At 30.3% G+C, this 16491-nt stretch overlaps 2 protein-coding genes across 4 annotated transcripts; both read left to right on the forward strand.

The window, feature by feature from the left end:
* Positions 1-1637: 1637 nt before the first annotated feature.
* Positions 1638-5557, forward strand: LOC149056285 (uncharacterized). Its single transcript, XM_089226573.1, has 7 exons — positions 1638-1880; positions 2060-2099; positions 2176-2348; positions 3465-3533; positions 3629-3785; positions 3909-4013; positions 4995-5557. The coding sequence occupies exons 3-7, from the start codon at positions 2268-2270 to the stop codon at positions 5030-5032; spliced, it is 450 nt and encodes a 149-aa protein (XP_089082699.1). The 5' UTR covers positions 1638-1880; positions 2060-2099; positions 2176-2267; the 3' UTR covers positions 5033-5557.
* A 3264-nt stretch (positions 5558-8821) lies between these two features.
* On the forward strand, positions 8822-13415 carry LOC107168743 (kelch-like protein 2). Of its 3 annotated transcripts, none has more exons than XM_015518249.2 (11): positions 8822-9064; positions 9872-10031; positions 10112-10340; positions 10418-10593; positions 10662-10758; positions 11655-11811; positions 11868-11977; positions 12048-12338; positions 12398-12541; positions 12607-12856; positions 12934-13415. In XM_015518249.2, exons 2-11 carry the CDS (start codon positions 9901-9903, stop codon positions 13104-13106), a joined length of 1758 nt encoding a protein of 585 aa, XP_015373735.2. In that variant the 5' UTR covers positions 8822-9064; positions 9872-9900; the 3' UTR covers positions 13107-13415. The 3 variants fall into 3 exon arrangements, with proteins under 3 accessions (XP_015373735.2, XP_089083422.1, XP_089083423.1); XM_089227296.1 differs by having other exon boundaries at positions 9944-10031; XM_089227297.1 differs by having other exon boundaries at positions 8822-9048; positions 9944-10031.
* Positions 13416-16491: the final 3076 nt, after the last annotated feature.

Consider the following 16491-nt stretch of genomic DNA (forward strand, 5'->3'; position numbering starts at 1 on the left):
ATGTACTGCAGTTATCGAATTCGTTCGAAGATTAGATAGAAAATGTTCACAACAGAAAATGTTCCCGAGCCGGAAAAGTGCTTACTTCTCAAATATTTACTATATCATATTTTATATAAAACTTGTATAATTTAAAAAAGTCTAAAAATTATAGTTTATAAAAAAATGTTTGTTAATAAAATTTTGATTTGCATATTTTTCAATTTTAAATGCTATTTATAGCGCTTATTGTGGTGTTTTTAAGTACATATTAAAGCGCTAAAAAATTACTATATTAGTGCTATAACTTCCGAGCCCTGTTTATCAGCAATCTAGCAATGAAAACGAGTGTGAGCCGTGGAATATTCTTCCCACGTTTGTTCAAAACGTTAGTGGTAGATAGCACTGATGTTATCGTTCGAACATCAAATTATTATCAACCTCAATCCACGATTTTCCCAAATAAAATACAAAAAAACATAATTTATTCTACTTATTGTCGCTGTAAAAATGAAATAGAAACGTATTTCCATTAATATTATTAATAATGGACACAACGACACAAGTACAATTAATTTTAAAAAAACGGGAAAGTGGATGTCGCTCTGCAGTACAGTAGGTTACAAGTTACATATATTACAGTACTTTTATTAAGTAAATACAAATTAACATAGTACATGTACTACAGTACTTTTTATCCATGCAGACTACCGATCGATTTAATAATGTAATCGCATCATTACCAAGTTCTTTTCCAAACTCCATACACACTCATTATAAATCCTTTAATCCAAAAATTATGCTCTGAAACACACGCTCCCAAAAGACTAAAAAGGCTGTGACCCTGATACATGCTCAAAGCATAAAATACAAAAAAAAACAATTAAAACTATACCAAATAATAAACTTAATGTAATTTCTAGTCAGATGGCACTTCAGACGCTAACCACGGTTTCAATTGTGAAGTCGTTTGTCGTGAAGTCAGTTTAGTGGTGGCATCTGTGGGAGGGGGTGCATGAGGGTGCAGTTGCACACACGAACATTTTCTTGGGAGGACAAAAGTATAATTTTGAGCCCACGACAGACAACCACAACAGTGAAAAATAATAAATATTACTTTATATTTTAATTATTTATATAATTTTAATTTCCAACAATTGATACTGATATAATGTAATTTTTGATATTAAATATTAAATTATAACCATGGTCCATGGATCACTTCAGAATGTATTTTTTGGACTCATAGATAGAGTTATTATGTGTAGGTATGAACATTGAACAGTAAATTCAAAGAAAATAATTTAAGTTTGTTGAATTCTATGAATAATGTTTTATTTAATGAAAATCCTAGTGATCAGTCAGTAGAAGAAGTTTGTAACACGTAAAAAGTAGTATCAAATGATTTATCAAGTGAGATCAACATAATAAATAGATTATTTATAAATGATAAATATGATACAATTTAAAAAAAAGATAAATTATATTAAATCTAAAGATATACAGACAAGATTCCCAACTTAAACAAATATATTAAAGATATTTTTAACCCTTCCCACAAATACTGCATCCAACGAACGCAGTTTCTCAGCTCTATATGGCGATTAAAAACATATTAATTAAACAAAAACAAATTTTTGTCCGGGCAACGCTGATTGGAGGCAAATATTATTATAATAAATACATAACTACGAATGGACTATTATTTAATTCAATAGAAATCTTAAATATTATTAATTTCAATATATCCATTGGGTGTCAAAAAAAGTGTTTTAACAATGTCAAAAAGGTTATTATTTGCAGGCCTTACGTTTGGCGCAATAAGTGCTGTTGGAATATTATACCATAACATTACCAAGCGGAAGCAATTGTCAAATGATAATCACGTTTAAATTGTACAGGTAATAAAAATATTTATTTATTGGTGTCACATTTATTTTAATTTGTACAGTCTATATAAATGGACACTTAGAGAGTTTGGTTGGCTAGATTATAGGTAAAAACTATGTGTAATGCAGTTGGTATATGAGATTACTTATTTTGTAGAACTAAATATTGACGGTATCTTTTCTATTAATAGGACGATGGTATACCCAGCAATAATGTGGAATCCATAAAAAGTAATATTATAATACATATTATATCGACCTACCTACAATAGTAATTAACAATATTTTTAACTTGACGTTCGTTTAGGAAGCGGATCGGAAAATAAACTTGCAATTCCATTTCACCAGGATTTACCAAACTCGCGCATTCAAATCGATCAACCGACCAAACCAACCTACATGGAAATAGTTATGCCATCAGAATCGTCCATAGTGAAAGAGATTACAAGACCAGTGTCTCCACCTCCGACATTCATGATGGTAACAATTGATTTTAGATTATAATAAAAAGTTTATACTTTATAATACTTTTTGAATAGTATCTAAAAATTAAAATTCTTGACCATCTTAATAGCCGGCCATTACATGATTTAATGTTGGTAGTTGTATTATTCTTATTTTCTAATAATTAATTTAATGTAGATACTGTAATTTCTAAATGGCTGTTACGGCAGAAACACAATGATTTATAATAATAGTATATTATTTTTATAAAAATGTTAGCTTATTTTTGTGTATAACATTTTAGGCGAATTAATATAATAAACATAATCATTATTAATAACTAATAAGTAATAAATACGATAGGTACGTATACAATGTTTTGTTTATCCCGTGAAATTACTCATGCAAACATACAGGACTGTTTCGTTCACTGTCCGGCTCGCTACCCGTGGACGATGACTTCTAAACCTAATTTTATAAACCTATATATATAAATGGTTTTTTGTCTGCTTGTCCTATTTGTATTTCTAAATGGCTTATTTAATTGCTATGAAAAAAATTTGGTACAGAAATATATTAGATTTATGGTCTGAATAAACATAGATTAAATATAAATATCGATAGACCTAAATATCTTTCAATCGAATATTTGAATTGTCCATACTGTTCTCGATAAACGAATTAAATTACATTATGTTTAACTAAATTGAATATCTTTGTAAATATACATATTTTTAAGTATATTTTAACCGTTATCTTTCTATATACATATATATAAAAATGGATTTCTGTCTGCTTGTCCTATATGCATTTCTAAATGGCTGAACTGAATGCGATGAAATTTGGTACAGAGATATATTTAAACTATGGTCAGAATATAGATTAAATTAAATATTGCTAGTCCTAAATATCTTTCAATCGAAAATTTGAATTGTCCATACTGTTCTCGTTAAAACGAATTAAATTACATTATGCTTAACTAAATTGAATATCATTGTATGTGTGATTTTTACTTAGTATATTTTAACCGTTATCTAACTATATATAATAGGAGTTAGGATTTAAAAAAAAAAAACTACTTGTGTTAATGATCAAATTTATTGCAAAATTGTATGTAATATATTATACGAAATTGTATGTAATCTGTTTTAGGACATTCCAGACGATATCGAACCAATTACGAGTATATCCAGCGCGAGACCAAGAATGTCGATACCGGAGGTAAATAAGAATAGACTTTATATAAGATTAAGAATATGAGTGTTAATTGATAATATTAATTGCTGTTTTAATTAACTTGAGCTCTTTTATTTTAGAAGATGAAGAACTTTGATGATAAAAGAAAAAACCATCCGGTGCTTCTATTAAATGAGTTATTCCCCAGTTTAAACATTATTACAACTCTAGCCAAAAATTATCCTCCACAGTTCAAGGTGGAATGTGTGATAGATGGATATTCTTTTTGTGCATACGGTAATATTTTTGTATTGTATCATTACCACCAACAAATATTGGTTGGATGAATTTTAGTATTGATATTTAAAATTGTTCTATAATAATATTAGTTAACATTGCCTTTAATTTTTAATTTTATAGAACCATCAAAAAAAGCAGCCAAAAAGAAGGTTGCCATTTTAATACTCAAAATTATTTGTTTGGTGAAGAAGATGATTTTTAATGAATATTTTAGACTATTAAGCGGTATATTTATACATGTACAATTCAAATTTAATTAAGTAATGTATTTACTCTGGTGTATGATTCAATTCATGTACCTGCTTTTATTTTTTTGTTAATTACAATTAACAATAAAATAAAAGTAGTTACATCAATTAATGTCATAAACCACAGTATAATACATATTATATAATTATATAATAATAGCATCCTCTTAATCGTTCATAGATACAATTTTCAATGTTACGCGTGGGTCAGAAATAGGAAAAAAATACGTCAACATTGATCATATAATTTATACGATTTTTATAATTTTTTATGATTTTTCATTAGCTATAAACAAAATATTAGTCCCATTATATTATTATTATATAATATATTTGAGGTAAAATACAGTGTAATAATACAATGGGACTAATATTTTGTTTATAGCCAATGAAAAATCATAAAAAATTATAAAAATCATATAAATTATATGATCAATGTTGATGTATTTTTTTCCTATTTCTGACCTACGTGTAACATTGAAAATTGTATCTATAAACGATTTAATCAAAAAGTTGCATAATTATAACATCGGATTATAGATGCATAGGTCTTGGCTATACAATCCTCATTTTCGTGCATCACCGTAAAAAATTTGATAATAGACGGTTGGACAAAAAGCTTACAGTGTTTCACGGAATGAGAAATTTATAACCAAAACCTATGCATACAGTTTAAGAAATCATCACTCTGTAATCCTCTTCCGGTGATATCTCAATATCGACAGGTACGGCGTAGGGGTAGTGGTCGGCTGTCGGTTGGCCCGTGGTTCCGGTTGCTCGAGGTCCGAGGATGTAATATTACCTCCGGTACCACGGAATCTGGGAGGGTTGGGCCTACTGCTGATGTAGATCGGGTGTTGGCTGGGGAGGAAGTTGTTTAGGATATGGGTGGTGCCCGTTTCTCCTGCAAGCGGTGTTGTTGTAAATTTTGTAACCTAATTTTTTCTCTGTATTCCAGCAACTGCTTTAGGTTCCGGCGTTGGCGGGAGTTCTTGAAGACCGGTGCAGCCGAAATTGGGGCGGTGGGTGTCCTCGCTGTGGTCGTGTTGACGGCCGTCATTGGCGGCATGATGGTCATTTTTTCATCGACGGACGGGGTGTTGGGCGCTCCGATGCGCACGCTGACGGCCGTATCGGCGATGTCCGCGGTGTTTCGGACTGCCGTTTCACGAATCTGGGGATACGGGACCTGTAGTTATTCCGCACGGACGTCGTCGGGTCACCACTTATTACTGTTTTGAAGGACATCCGGTCTTCCCAACCCCGTTTGTAAGCGGCCCACAGCGCTGCGTCTGACTGTAGTTCTGATGGCGTCATCTGCTGCACCAGTTCCGCCTGCAATGTTGTATTGGTGGCCGCGTCCGTGTTGGTTACCCTGCTGATCGGTTGCTGGTCGCATTCCAACAGTTCGGTCGCTTCTTGGAGGGTGGTGGCGGAGGTTAGGTTTTAATATCTTATGAATTTATTTGTGTATTGTCATTTGTCAATAGATTTGGGTAATTATATATAATTTAAATTTGACTGATTTGGGACTTTGTGTGTAGTACGAAACTTTGGATATTTTAGGGTCTGATAAGTATGAAAAAGTAAAATTAAAACTCAGCCCCTCCAAATATTTTTATGTGTACACGATTTCGTTAAAAAAGTACAATTTAATACAAAATTGGTAGCCAGCTCCCTATTGATTACATTCATTAGTAATATGCATGCAATACATATATACAATATAATTATTATAGATGAAAATGTAATAGAATATTTTATGTTTTGGGATTTGGACTTGGTGTATGAAAGAAAAATGTGCTCCGACTATTTGTCTGGTAATAAAAATATGAATCAGGAATTTTTATTCAACTTTTTACAAAATGGACTTTTTGACCGACTACCAAGTATATGAGGTACACTCAACTGTTATAAATACAACCTAGTACTTTGATTTGTCACCGCGACAAATCTTGCGATGTCTGGCAGTTGTTTGCCGCGACTCGCGTGGATAAAATAATTAAATAATTAGGTGACCAATAAATTAATTAATTAAAATACAAGGTGTTAGCGTATGTATAATAATAGGAAACTGTCACGGTGTTACAAGTATAATAATACAATAACACGGGGCCCCAATAACAGTAATAATAAAAGTATAAATAAGTAATAATAATAATACAGCAATATAAATATTTAAGTTACCAGGTGGTGTACAATATATAAAATATAACAAAATAGACCTGATTCCGGCGGTGGGTCGATCCAATGATCCAATTTGGCAATCTTCACTTGTATAATGGAATATTATGGTCAGCTTAACGATGTAGCAATTATAATAATATTCGATGAATCAATGAATGAACACAAGGTGGTCACACGGGGTATGCATTAATATTTTACACCAATATATACGAATACTGCGGTCGGGTCGCACAAACGACAACATATATATTGTGAGAATTCGGGCATTTTACCTACCGAAAACCACCCACGACAAAAGGGGAACACTTCTGTCGTGACCTAGGAGCCGCACCGCGTGATGACCCGAAGGCCAAGTCGGTGGAGCTCATAGACTTTGATACACGCAACGGCAAATTAATGCCGAGGATTTAAATTGGGGGAAAAAAAATGTAAAATAAATAATACTAATAAAAAAATGTGACAAAATATAAGGTAATCATATAGTTATATTTTACACGGTTTTAAGAAAAGGGTGTGTTTTAAACAATATGAATAAAATAATATAAAATGAGGTACATGGCAAGTGCAATTCAAAAATATATAATATTTGGCACATGGCAAAGTGCATAAAATACAGGGAAAAAATATATAAGATAATGCTACGGCTCCGACAAGCGGTTACCGGCACGGAATGATAATCATACGTCGGTATGACGCATTATACATTTAGATGTATTAAAGGAAACGACCCACGGCTCCGCAGGACGGTTACCGGGGCAATTCTGAGGAAAATCTGAGTATATAAAAAACTAGGGTGATACATAATCAAAATGAAAAAAGGGGAATGTTGGGGGAAAAATAATACTTGACGACGACTGCTTGTACTGAGTTGATGATGTTTGAGATGGCTTCGCCCGCCTCGGCCCTATGACGTCACTTCAGCCCATCATGGTGGTATTCCGCCGATGGTGAAAACAAATAACAAAAAGTTTGAGTCCGGGAGACGTGTTGCGAGAGTCAATGGCGTTGAGCAGAAACAAAAATCGAACACCGGAGATCGGTCATCGATGGTGGCGAAAAACAGACAGCCTGACAGCTCGGTAGTATACGTCGGTGGCTGGTCGTAGGCCGTTCCGGCGTCTCGATGTTCTTGGGTAGGGGGTTGGTCAGTGCGTCGCGTCGGGAACTTTCGTATCATATACATTAGTGGGGAAACAGGTTGCCCTGTCCGTATACGCCAGCGGCTACGACCGCGACGCCCGACAGCTAGCAACGGCGGAGCGCTCTCTGCGACATCGATGCGATGGACACTGCATGTGGGGGAGGTCAGGGGACTAGTATTACATAACAGTGTTTTTGTCATTATAACATTTAATGAGCGCATGCATAATAATAGAGATTATGGAAATACTATGAGTTATAATATAATAAAAGGACGTGGGTCGTGGACATATTATAAGATTATAATAATGATATTATATAATATTCTAATAAAAAGCGTCAAAATTCTGTGACGTTACAATATATATGTGTATATCAAATATAAATAATATACAAATGTATATTAAATCGAACGATCTAACAAGAAAACTCGTACGACGTCGCAACTTGCAACAAGGACGCAAGGAACACGTGGGTTTTGTGTCACTGAACAACAACACGGGCACACACATACGTACAAAGGTGTCGCGCCTACCGCGGCAACCACACACGCGACCGGTTTTACGGAGTGTCGAAAAACATGTGTACACAACTACACACTGTACACGGCGCGACAAAGTTGACGCGTCGACCGGGACGGCGGCGACAAGTCTACGGCAATATACAACCTGACCATGTCCAGGGAGGGAAAAGGTGGACAACTGAATTGACCGGACTGTAACTCTAGCAGTGATGACCTTTGGTCCGGCAGAAACGCGCCAAACAAGTCGGTGTTCGAACATACTTAGAAATTCCTCTTTTTCAAAGAGTGAATAATTTTTTCCAATAAAATACTACAGTTTTTGGTTTTCTATAATTTTAAGATCAAAAATATGGATAACTACGTTCATCTCAAATAGCTGACAAATATTCAAATCTATTTTCATGGTACCTATTCTTCATCCTTATCCCTTAATGGTACAGAATCAATCGGTAGCTACCTCGGTTGAAAATATTTTACGTAGGTAGATACACAAAATAATAAGACATTGGCTATTTAAATAGCCAATATAAATTTTATACTGAGTGCGTAAGTACTAACAGGTCTAATTGCGTAAAGTGTGTATTGGATAAAAACAGGAAATCCACAATCACATTTCATTGTTTTTCCATCCCCTTAATCGTCTCTGGCCTCTGCTACTACTGTAGTGATAATTGATAATATTTTTATAATAATTATTATTGGGTTTTTAAGGTCTAATTCTATAACAGTTCAGACGTTCAGTCTTCAATGTTCACTGTTCCCCTCTAAATATTTGGTATGGATAATTTATTTTTAAATACGAAAAACCCATAGTTGTTCGTATATATTTTAAACGTGTGTATTCACCGAAGGTTGATAATTTAAACTGATTAAACACGGCTGTCATAGTGTCGTGGCTTTAGATAGAACTGATAGAAGCCGTGGTGTCGTGGTACCACTCGTCAATTAAATTATATTATTATATCAAATCTGTTTGGACTGTTTGTCTTTATTCTGTAAGACTGTAACAAACAAACAACTCGTAGTCAAGACGTGCTTATGGTGTCTTACACTGTTTTACCTGTTAATTGAGTTAATTCTATCCATTTTAATTCTTACTGAAATTTTTTTGACGCGACTTTACTCAATACTCAATAGTGAGTGCTGACTGCTGAATAGTGACGTACGTTATCATTGCGGTAACTATACTTACTTATTAAATAAGTATATAAGTACATTATATTTATTTATTTATTATTATTTTTTTTTTCACAATAAGATATTTCTAGCTTGCGCTATCTATACCTAGAGATATTAGGTATATTATATTCAAAAATATTTAGTCGAATGCGCTCCTTATTGTATGATGCATCCATATCTATTATAATATGTATATACTATATTATATTAATAAGTAGAAAAGTGACAAGTATACTTTTTGTTCAAATGTTATCAGTTATCACTAATTGTACTAAATTAATAACATCAATATAATATAGTTTCGAGAAAAATTGCGGATTATTATTTATTAAACACCATAGTGAATAGTAATATCAAACATGTGACCCGCCGGTGCCACGTGCTTTCTCGTACAGCCAGCCAAACATTTTCAGTGGGCTTAGTTAAAATCATATTTTATTTCTTCAAAACTAGAAAAAATATCAAAAATCAGGAAATTAATGAAAATAACATTTGAAACGTCAATATTTCCAGAAATTATAAAATATACAAAATGGCTATCTTTATTTTTGTCGGCAATAATCAAATAAAAAATTATATTTTTTAATTTTTTACCAAAACATAAAAATAAATTTAAAAAATTAAATAATTGTAATTCTTATCCCTAGAGTTTTATTATAAAACCAGAATTTTGATATCGCTATTATTTCGTGAGATATCACAATGGGTAAATCCTTGCGGGACACTATATATCTATTATCTATCTAAATTAAAACAATGAACAAAATTCATAATGAAATATGTCAAATATTATTAATTTTTATTAGCTTTTAAAAAGTGTGAGGTCTATAAAAACATGGATACACTAACTAACATGAAAAATTCTGATCAAATTAAAGTTCTGAAATACAATGGAATTGAACCAAAACATGTTAGCAATAGTTGTCACTCTGTTTGTGTACTTGATGGCTTACAATCTTTACGCAGGTATGTTTTAACTGTTTTAAGTGTTTTTACCTGTTTGAAAATAAATATTTGTATTTTGTATCACATTAATATTTTTATAGTGATGGAGTTTTATGTGATATTAGCTTGAAGACAAATGATGATTCTTTAGTATTTGGACATAAAAATGTTTTAATGGCCGCTAGTCCATATTTCCATGCAATGTTTAGGAATTTTGATGAAAGCAATAAAAATCTTGTGAATATAAGAGATTTAGATTCTACAGTTTTAGAACTTTTGGTAAATTATATTTATACTGGGGATATCATGGTTACCAAAGAAAATGTAAAGGTATAAATAATTATTTGATTAATTTTTATAGACTCACATATAAATTATTTAAGTGCATAATTGTTGACTTTTTTTAGAGTCTGTTACCAGCTGCAAACCTCTTACAGTTGGACTACGTAAACGGTGCATGCACTAAGTTCATGCAAACACAATTGCATCCTTCAAATTGTCTTGGTATCAAAGCATTTGCTGATTTACATAACTGTACGGAATTGTTGTCCATATCTGAAGCGTACATTAAAAAAGAGTTTTTGTATGAAATATTTAATTTAGTTTTCTAAATATGTTATTTTATTGTATAAACATGTTTATTATTTACAGATATGTAGTTAAATGCGAAGAATTTTTATCTTTATCTTATAAAGAAGTCATTGAACTAATCTCCTGTAATGACCTATTTGTTCCATGTGAAGAAAAAGTAAGGAAACTAAGATTTATAGTTAGGTTTTGTATTGTTAATAGAAGATCAACATACCCACTTAACATTTAAATTTAAAATAGTTCTAGTCAGCTTATAAAAAATATTGTTTTTCGATCATTTACTGGGAATCATATAATATATGTATTTCTTAGTTTGCTATAAAGTGATGGAAACCAAAAACTGTTATAAAATTTTACTATTCATAATAAAAAGGATTAAGTGATTAAACATTGCAAAACATTCTTTGAATTTTTATGAAAGTAATAAAATAATTTTTATTTGATGGTATAAAAAAAATACAAAAAATATGGTGCAAAAATAGTTGAAGCTCCCCCTCACTGCCTTAATATCTTATTTTTTTTATTATAAAAGCTACCAATATAAAATTATTATAGCTAAACAGTTACAAGTAAATATACATTAACGAATAACAAGCAAATGGATGAGAAAAAGAAAAATAAACAAATCAGTGCTTAAAAAAAAATTTAAAAACATATTATGACTAGTAAGGTTGTTGAAAATGACTGAAATCTAAAATAATAAAAAATGAAAAAAAAAGTAAACAAACAGTTGAATAAATTTAAAACAATAAAATCAAATTAAGAATCCAGCATTTTCGAAAAACTTCAATATGATAATAATAATGGATCTTGAAAAGGAATTAAGAATAATTGTTGGTTCATATGACATAATATTGTTTTTATGTATAAAGTGAAATTATTTTGATTGGGAAGTAGAGAGTGATGGGCAATTGGCGAGAAAGTTTTGTCGCCTGAGATTCCAGAATGGCCTGGGAGCTGGGACCCACAAAAATTCGGCTATTCCCTAATATCTTAAAGACCTAATTAAATATTGTAATATTTGAATTTTACTGTATTTATTCATTGTTTTAGATGTTTGAATGTATTATTAATTGGGTAAATCACAAATTGGATTCTAGAAAAGATTTATTACCAAAATTAATAGAACATGTGCGTTTGTCATTAGTTACCCTGGAGTACTTATTAAAAAATGTAGTTGAAGAACCTCTCTTTAAAAATAGCATTGAATGTATGTGTTTTTATTATCCTTTATTATGAATTTCATATAATTATAATATTTTTTAGGCAAAGATTATTTAATTAAAGCTTTACATTTCCATCTACATAAATTAAAACCAGATATTACAATTCCACAAACAATTTGTTGTTCTAGACAGCCTGCTGGTTTAAAAAAAGTAAAACTCCTTAATGAATTTATTTAATTAACCTTTCTAGATAATTTTTTTATACATTTAATTCTTTCAGATTGTTCTAGTTTTAAGTTGTTCTGAAACTGAAATGTTTACAAACTGGTATGACCCAAAAACCGATCAATGGGAGATTGCACCTGAAATGAATGTATACCTTAATTCAGCTGGTCTGTCCATAGTAAATAATCAATTCCTTTTTGCTGTGGGTGGTATTGATGAAGGTAATTCTCAATCTGTTGAAATGCTTGATTTATCTTCATTATCCCCAATTTGGGTACCAACAGTTAACATGTTAGTTAATCGATGTTGCTTGGCAGTTGCTGTATTAAATGATTGTATATATGCTGTAAGTTATACTAATGTTTTTCTTTTTATGTTATAAATCTATATTGTATTGATTATTAGGTTGGCGGATATGATATATCAGACAATACTTTACTGAGTGCGGAGGTTTTTAATATCAATATTCAAAAATGGCGAATGATTTCCAGTATGACAACTAAAAGAATTTGTTTCAGTACTGCAGTACTTAATAATCGTTTGTATGCGGTAAGTAAATATTTTAATTTTTTCATTTAAATTTATACTAAACTTCATTCGATTTAATTCTGTAGGTAGGAGGTTATGACGGTTCCACTTTTTTGAAATCTGTAGAATGTTATGATCCTACACTTGATAAATGGACAATAGTTGCAGAAATGTCTGCATATCGTTCAGATGTTAGTGTAGAAGTCTTGGACAATGTAATATATGCTGTTGGTGGTGAAAATGGCCTCGGAGTTCTCAATAGTGTTGAGGCTTATAAACTAAGTGATGGTTATTGGACTTCTGTAGCTGATATGCATGAGTGTCGGGCTTATGCGGGTGAATAATAATTATTACAATTTGAACTAAAATTTAGTATAGCTGTATTTTATTTTAATCATTTATTTTTAATATAGGAATATTTGCACTAAATGGATTATTATATATTATTGGAGGAAGAAATAAAGAATCTGATGTTTTGGACTCTATAGAAATATACAATCCAATCACCAATACCTGGTCAATGAAAAAATTGTCATCAAATGTTAACAACATTTATGCCGCAGTCACCGTTAATAGGCCTGTTTAAACTAAATTTTAAATTAAATGTATTGATATTATAAAGACAATTGCTTGTAATCAGATAACAGGCAATAAGGATAGGCATATTTTGATGATGAATATTTTTGTTTTTAGATGAAAATCTAATTTTATGAAGTGTGTTTTTTGAAAATTTCAAGTTTCTGTCAGCAATGTTCTATTGAAAATAGTTTTTGTTTTTGTTTAAAAGATTTTTTCTCGAGTTGTTAAACAGTTAAATACTGTTATTTTTGCTTATATAACTTTTATCATAATTTGTTTAGTTTTTGATAATAAATAAAAACTTTAAGGAAATGAACATTTTGTAAACACACTCACAGTGTCACATTATTAATTATTGATAGAATTGGATTTTAACATAATTAAATAGAAAAAAAGTAATGGTCAATGTTTAATAGTTTCTTGGCTAGGTTAGGTTTGGCAGGTGTTCAACACTGGGAATAATTCACAATTTTTTAAATTATACTTCTAATTTCGTTACCTATAAAGATCATGCTTAGGTCTATAAAATTGACTTGTGCATATCAGTTCATGGTGTATAATATTATATTGTATAATGGAACAATATAAAAGCAATAAAATAAAATAAATTTCAATTTTCAACCAGCATCTAAATAATTTGGTTGTGCGACACTTTATGGCCACCTAGAAAAAATTAAAACTGCGGACAGTTTGTACTGTTTCAGGTAGAAAAAAATATTCATATCCGATAGCTTATTATTACAAAACACAGGTCATTAAAAAACATAGATAAAAATAAAAATAAATAGTTATTATAAAAAATGCATGTTATATACAGCCTTCATGAATTTTCTACAAATTTGTTCGAACTCTTCATAAGTTACAGACAAAAGAATTTAATTTTTTGATTCTCTAAAAACTATAATTAATTGCTTGGCTTCTCATATCGTTAGTGCAATGTTTTTCAGTTGCTATATTTTTATCACTTGAATCTCGTGCCGGTAACTGGAAAAAAGTCCCCCTTTGCAGTATAATAAAACAATATTTCCACTATACTGGTTACTTTATTTATAAAATAAATTGAGTTGACAAATCTTATCTGTAGATAGTACATGACAATTAATTGACAAAATTTATAGTTTGATAGTTACACATAGTATCAATGTACCATATACAGGCATACCTAGCATACATAACCAATTTCGTATTAGTTTCGAGTTGTACACGAGTGTAGTTTAAGTGTTTAACCATGGAACTTTTTAAATCAAACAAGGGAAATGATAAAACTGCACTAAATGGGTAAACTTATATTATAAAAAAGACATGCCAAAGTATAATTTGATGGAAATGTTCCAAAAAATCGTCAATGAAATGTCCAGCAATATTAATTACTGATTTGAAAATTACAAAAATCATATGATTTGAAGAACACTGTCATAGGGCTAATAAAGGTGTAATAGGAACTATGAAAATCAAACAAAAGATAAAGGAATGTTCACTTCAGACTTGTAAGTTGTAACAATCCAGGAAAAATGTTTGCCCAAGCTGTTGTGTACCAAAGGAGGTATTAATTGAATTATCATCCGAAGATTCAATAAAAATAAGTAGGTATTCGTAACCAAAGAAGCAGTTTAAAACCGAAAATACCTATGAAGAAATGTTCAAAGTAATTTGCCCATATATTATTACAAATTAATCTAGATTATGAATACAGGTTATAAATATTGGTTAGATTACCATTAGGTACTTTTCAGTACACATGTGTGTCTTATTAACTGTTATTGATGGTAATCCTATTATTTATGACGTGCTTATAATATGTGTATTAATAATATAATTTCTTACCTGGTTGACGTTGATGATTTTGATGATAGAATCAAAAAGAGAACTGATGGAAATAATATTGAGAACACAGTTTTGTTATTGTATATTTTGTATGAGTACAATATGTCAATATACATAGATTTTATTGTATCATATTTGCTGATATTAATTACATTTTATATACATACCCAAATGGCCAAATATATTGTTATTAATAATATTATAAGTAGTTTTATAAGTGTTAAGTATTATAGGTACACGGGTACAGATATTTTTTATGTCTTAATACTAATGTTTTTCATAATGTAATGTCATTTAATTACAGAAAACAGAATATGTATATTATATGGATGTTAATGTTATACTAATACCATTGATTATAGAATAGAATAGAATAGTCTATTCTATAATCAATGCTAATACTATTGTTTATATTTCTTTAGAATATAGGTAACATTTAAAACAAAGGTATGTATATAGTTATTGTTAAGTCAATTTTGTGTAAAAGTGCATATCTTTATATTTACGATTTAAGAAAGATTTTCAAATAGTCAAAACATCATTTTTTTTTCATAATATTTAGAGGAATTTCAGCTGAATTATTAGAAATATACAAAACCTAAAACCATTTAAGTTATAGTTGTGCACTACCCTTGTGGGGGCCCAGAATATTGTTGAAAACAATCGATTCCCTGTCCTCTTTCCAGTTCATTATATCTTAGTCCGTGGGGCGTGGGTAAATCATTGCAAAGAATATACGTTGGTATTTTTTAACAATACAAGCATTTATGCATGAACTATACAGACCACAGACGAAGACAGTGATGCTACTAGAAAATAATTTCGGTGAATGGGGGTTATCAGTTTCATCTAATATTAACGTAATTACCATTTTCTGTTAGATTACTATAATAATAAAACATTGGTACCTAGTTGTCGTTCAGACAATTTTGATTAAAAGTGCATGTATAACAATAATTTACGAAAAATGTTCAAATTGTCAAAATATTTTTTTTTCTCTAATAATTAGAGAAATATCAATTGATTGAATTACCTATTATAAATATACAAAACCATTTAAGTTATAACTGTACACACTGTATACAAATACAAAATATTAAATGTAAAAATAATAGATAAACTTAAAATAATAATATAGTCCACATATTATAACGATTAATATTGATGATTATCATATATAAAAAAGTGAGTAAGTGATTAAATAATTAATAATATACCAAATACCGACTATATAATATAAAACATATAGTAAGTACCTACGATGTATGCTATTGTACTATATTAGATTAAATAAAATGTATAGTATTAGTTTTATGCAATATTAATTTGACAAGTAGGTATTGAATAACGCATTATTGGCGTTGATGACGTTCATTAGATCCAATTATTTAAGTAGGTAGGTACCTACCTAATTTATAATATTATTATTAATAACTTTTTGTAAATTTGTCAACAGTTTCGTGTCTACAGGCAGCATCTGCAGGTTTTCATAAAGACTTGTTCTGATAAATTTGTTTTGAAACAAATTGGTTTTGATGACTCTCATTGAGATTAATTTTTATATCATC

The sequence above is a fragment of the Diuraphis noxia genome, unplaced genomic scaffold (assembly GCF_037042655.1).
Source record: "Diuraphis noxia isolate RWA-SAM2 unplaced genomic scaffold, SU_Dnox_SAM2 contig0004, whole genome shotgun sequence".
Lineage (NCBI taxonomy): Eukaryota > Metazoa > Arthropoda > Insecta > Hemiptera > Aphididae > Diuraphis > Diuraphis noxia.

Excerpts from the sequence above, each read along its gene's own strand:
- LOC107168743 (XM_015518249.2), top strand. The coding sequence starts at position 9,901 with ATGGATACACTAACTAACATGAAAAATTCTGATCAAATTAAAGTTCTG. Across the intron at positions 10,341-10,417 it reads TTACCAAAGAAAATGTAAAG|AGTCTGTTACCAGCTGCAAA; the intron begins GTATAAATAATT and ends GACTTTTTTTAG. Across the intron at positions 12,542-12,606 it reads TTAATAATCGTTTGTATGCG|GTAGGAGGTTATGACGGTTC; the intron begins GTAAGTAAATAT and ends TTAATTCTGTAG.
- LOC149056285 (XM_089226573.1), top strand. The coding sequence starts at position 2,268 with ATGGAAATAGTTATGCCATCAGAATCGTCCATAGTGAAAGAGATTACA. Across the intron at positions 3,534-3,628 it reads CAAGAATGTCGATACCGGAG|AAGATGAAGAACTTTGATGA; the intron begins GTAAATAAGAAT and ends CTTTTATTTTAG. Across the intron at positions 3,786-3,908 it reads ATATTCTTTTTGTGCATACG|AACCATCAAAAAAAGCAGCC; the intron begins GTAATATTTTTG and ends TTAATTTTATAG.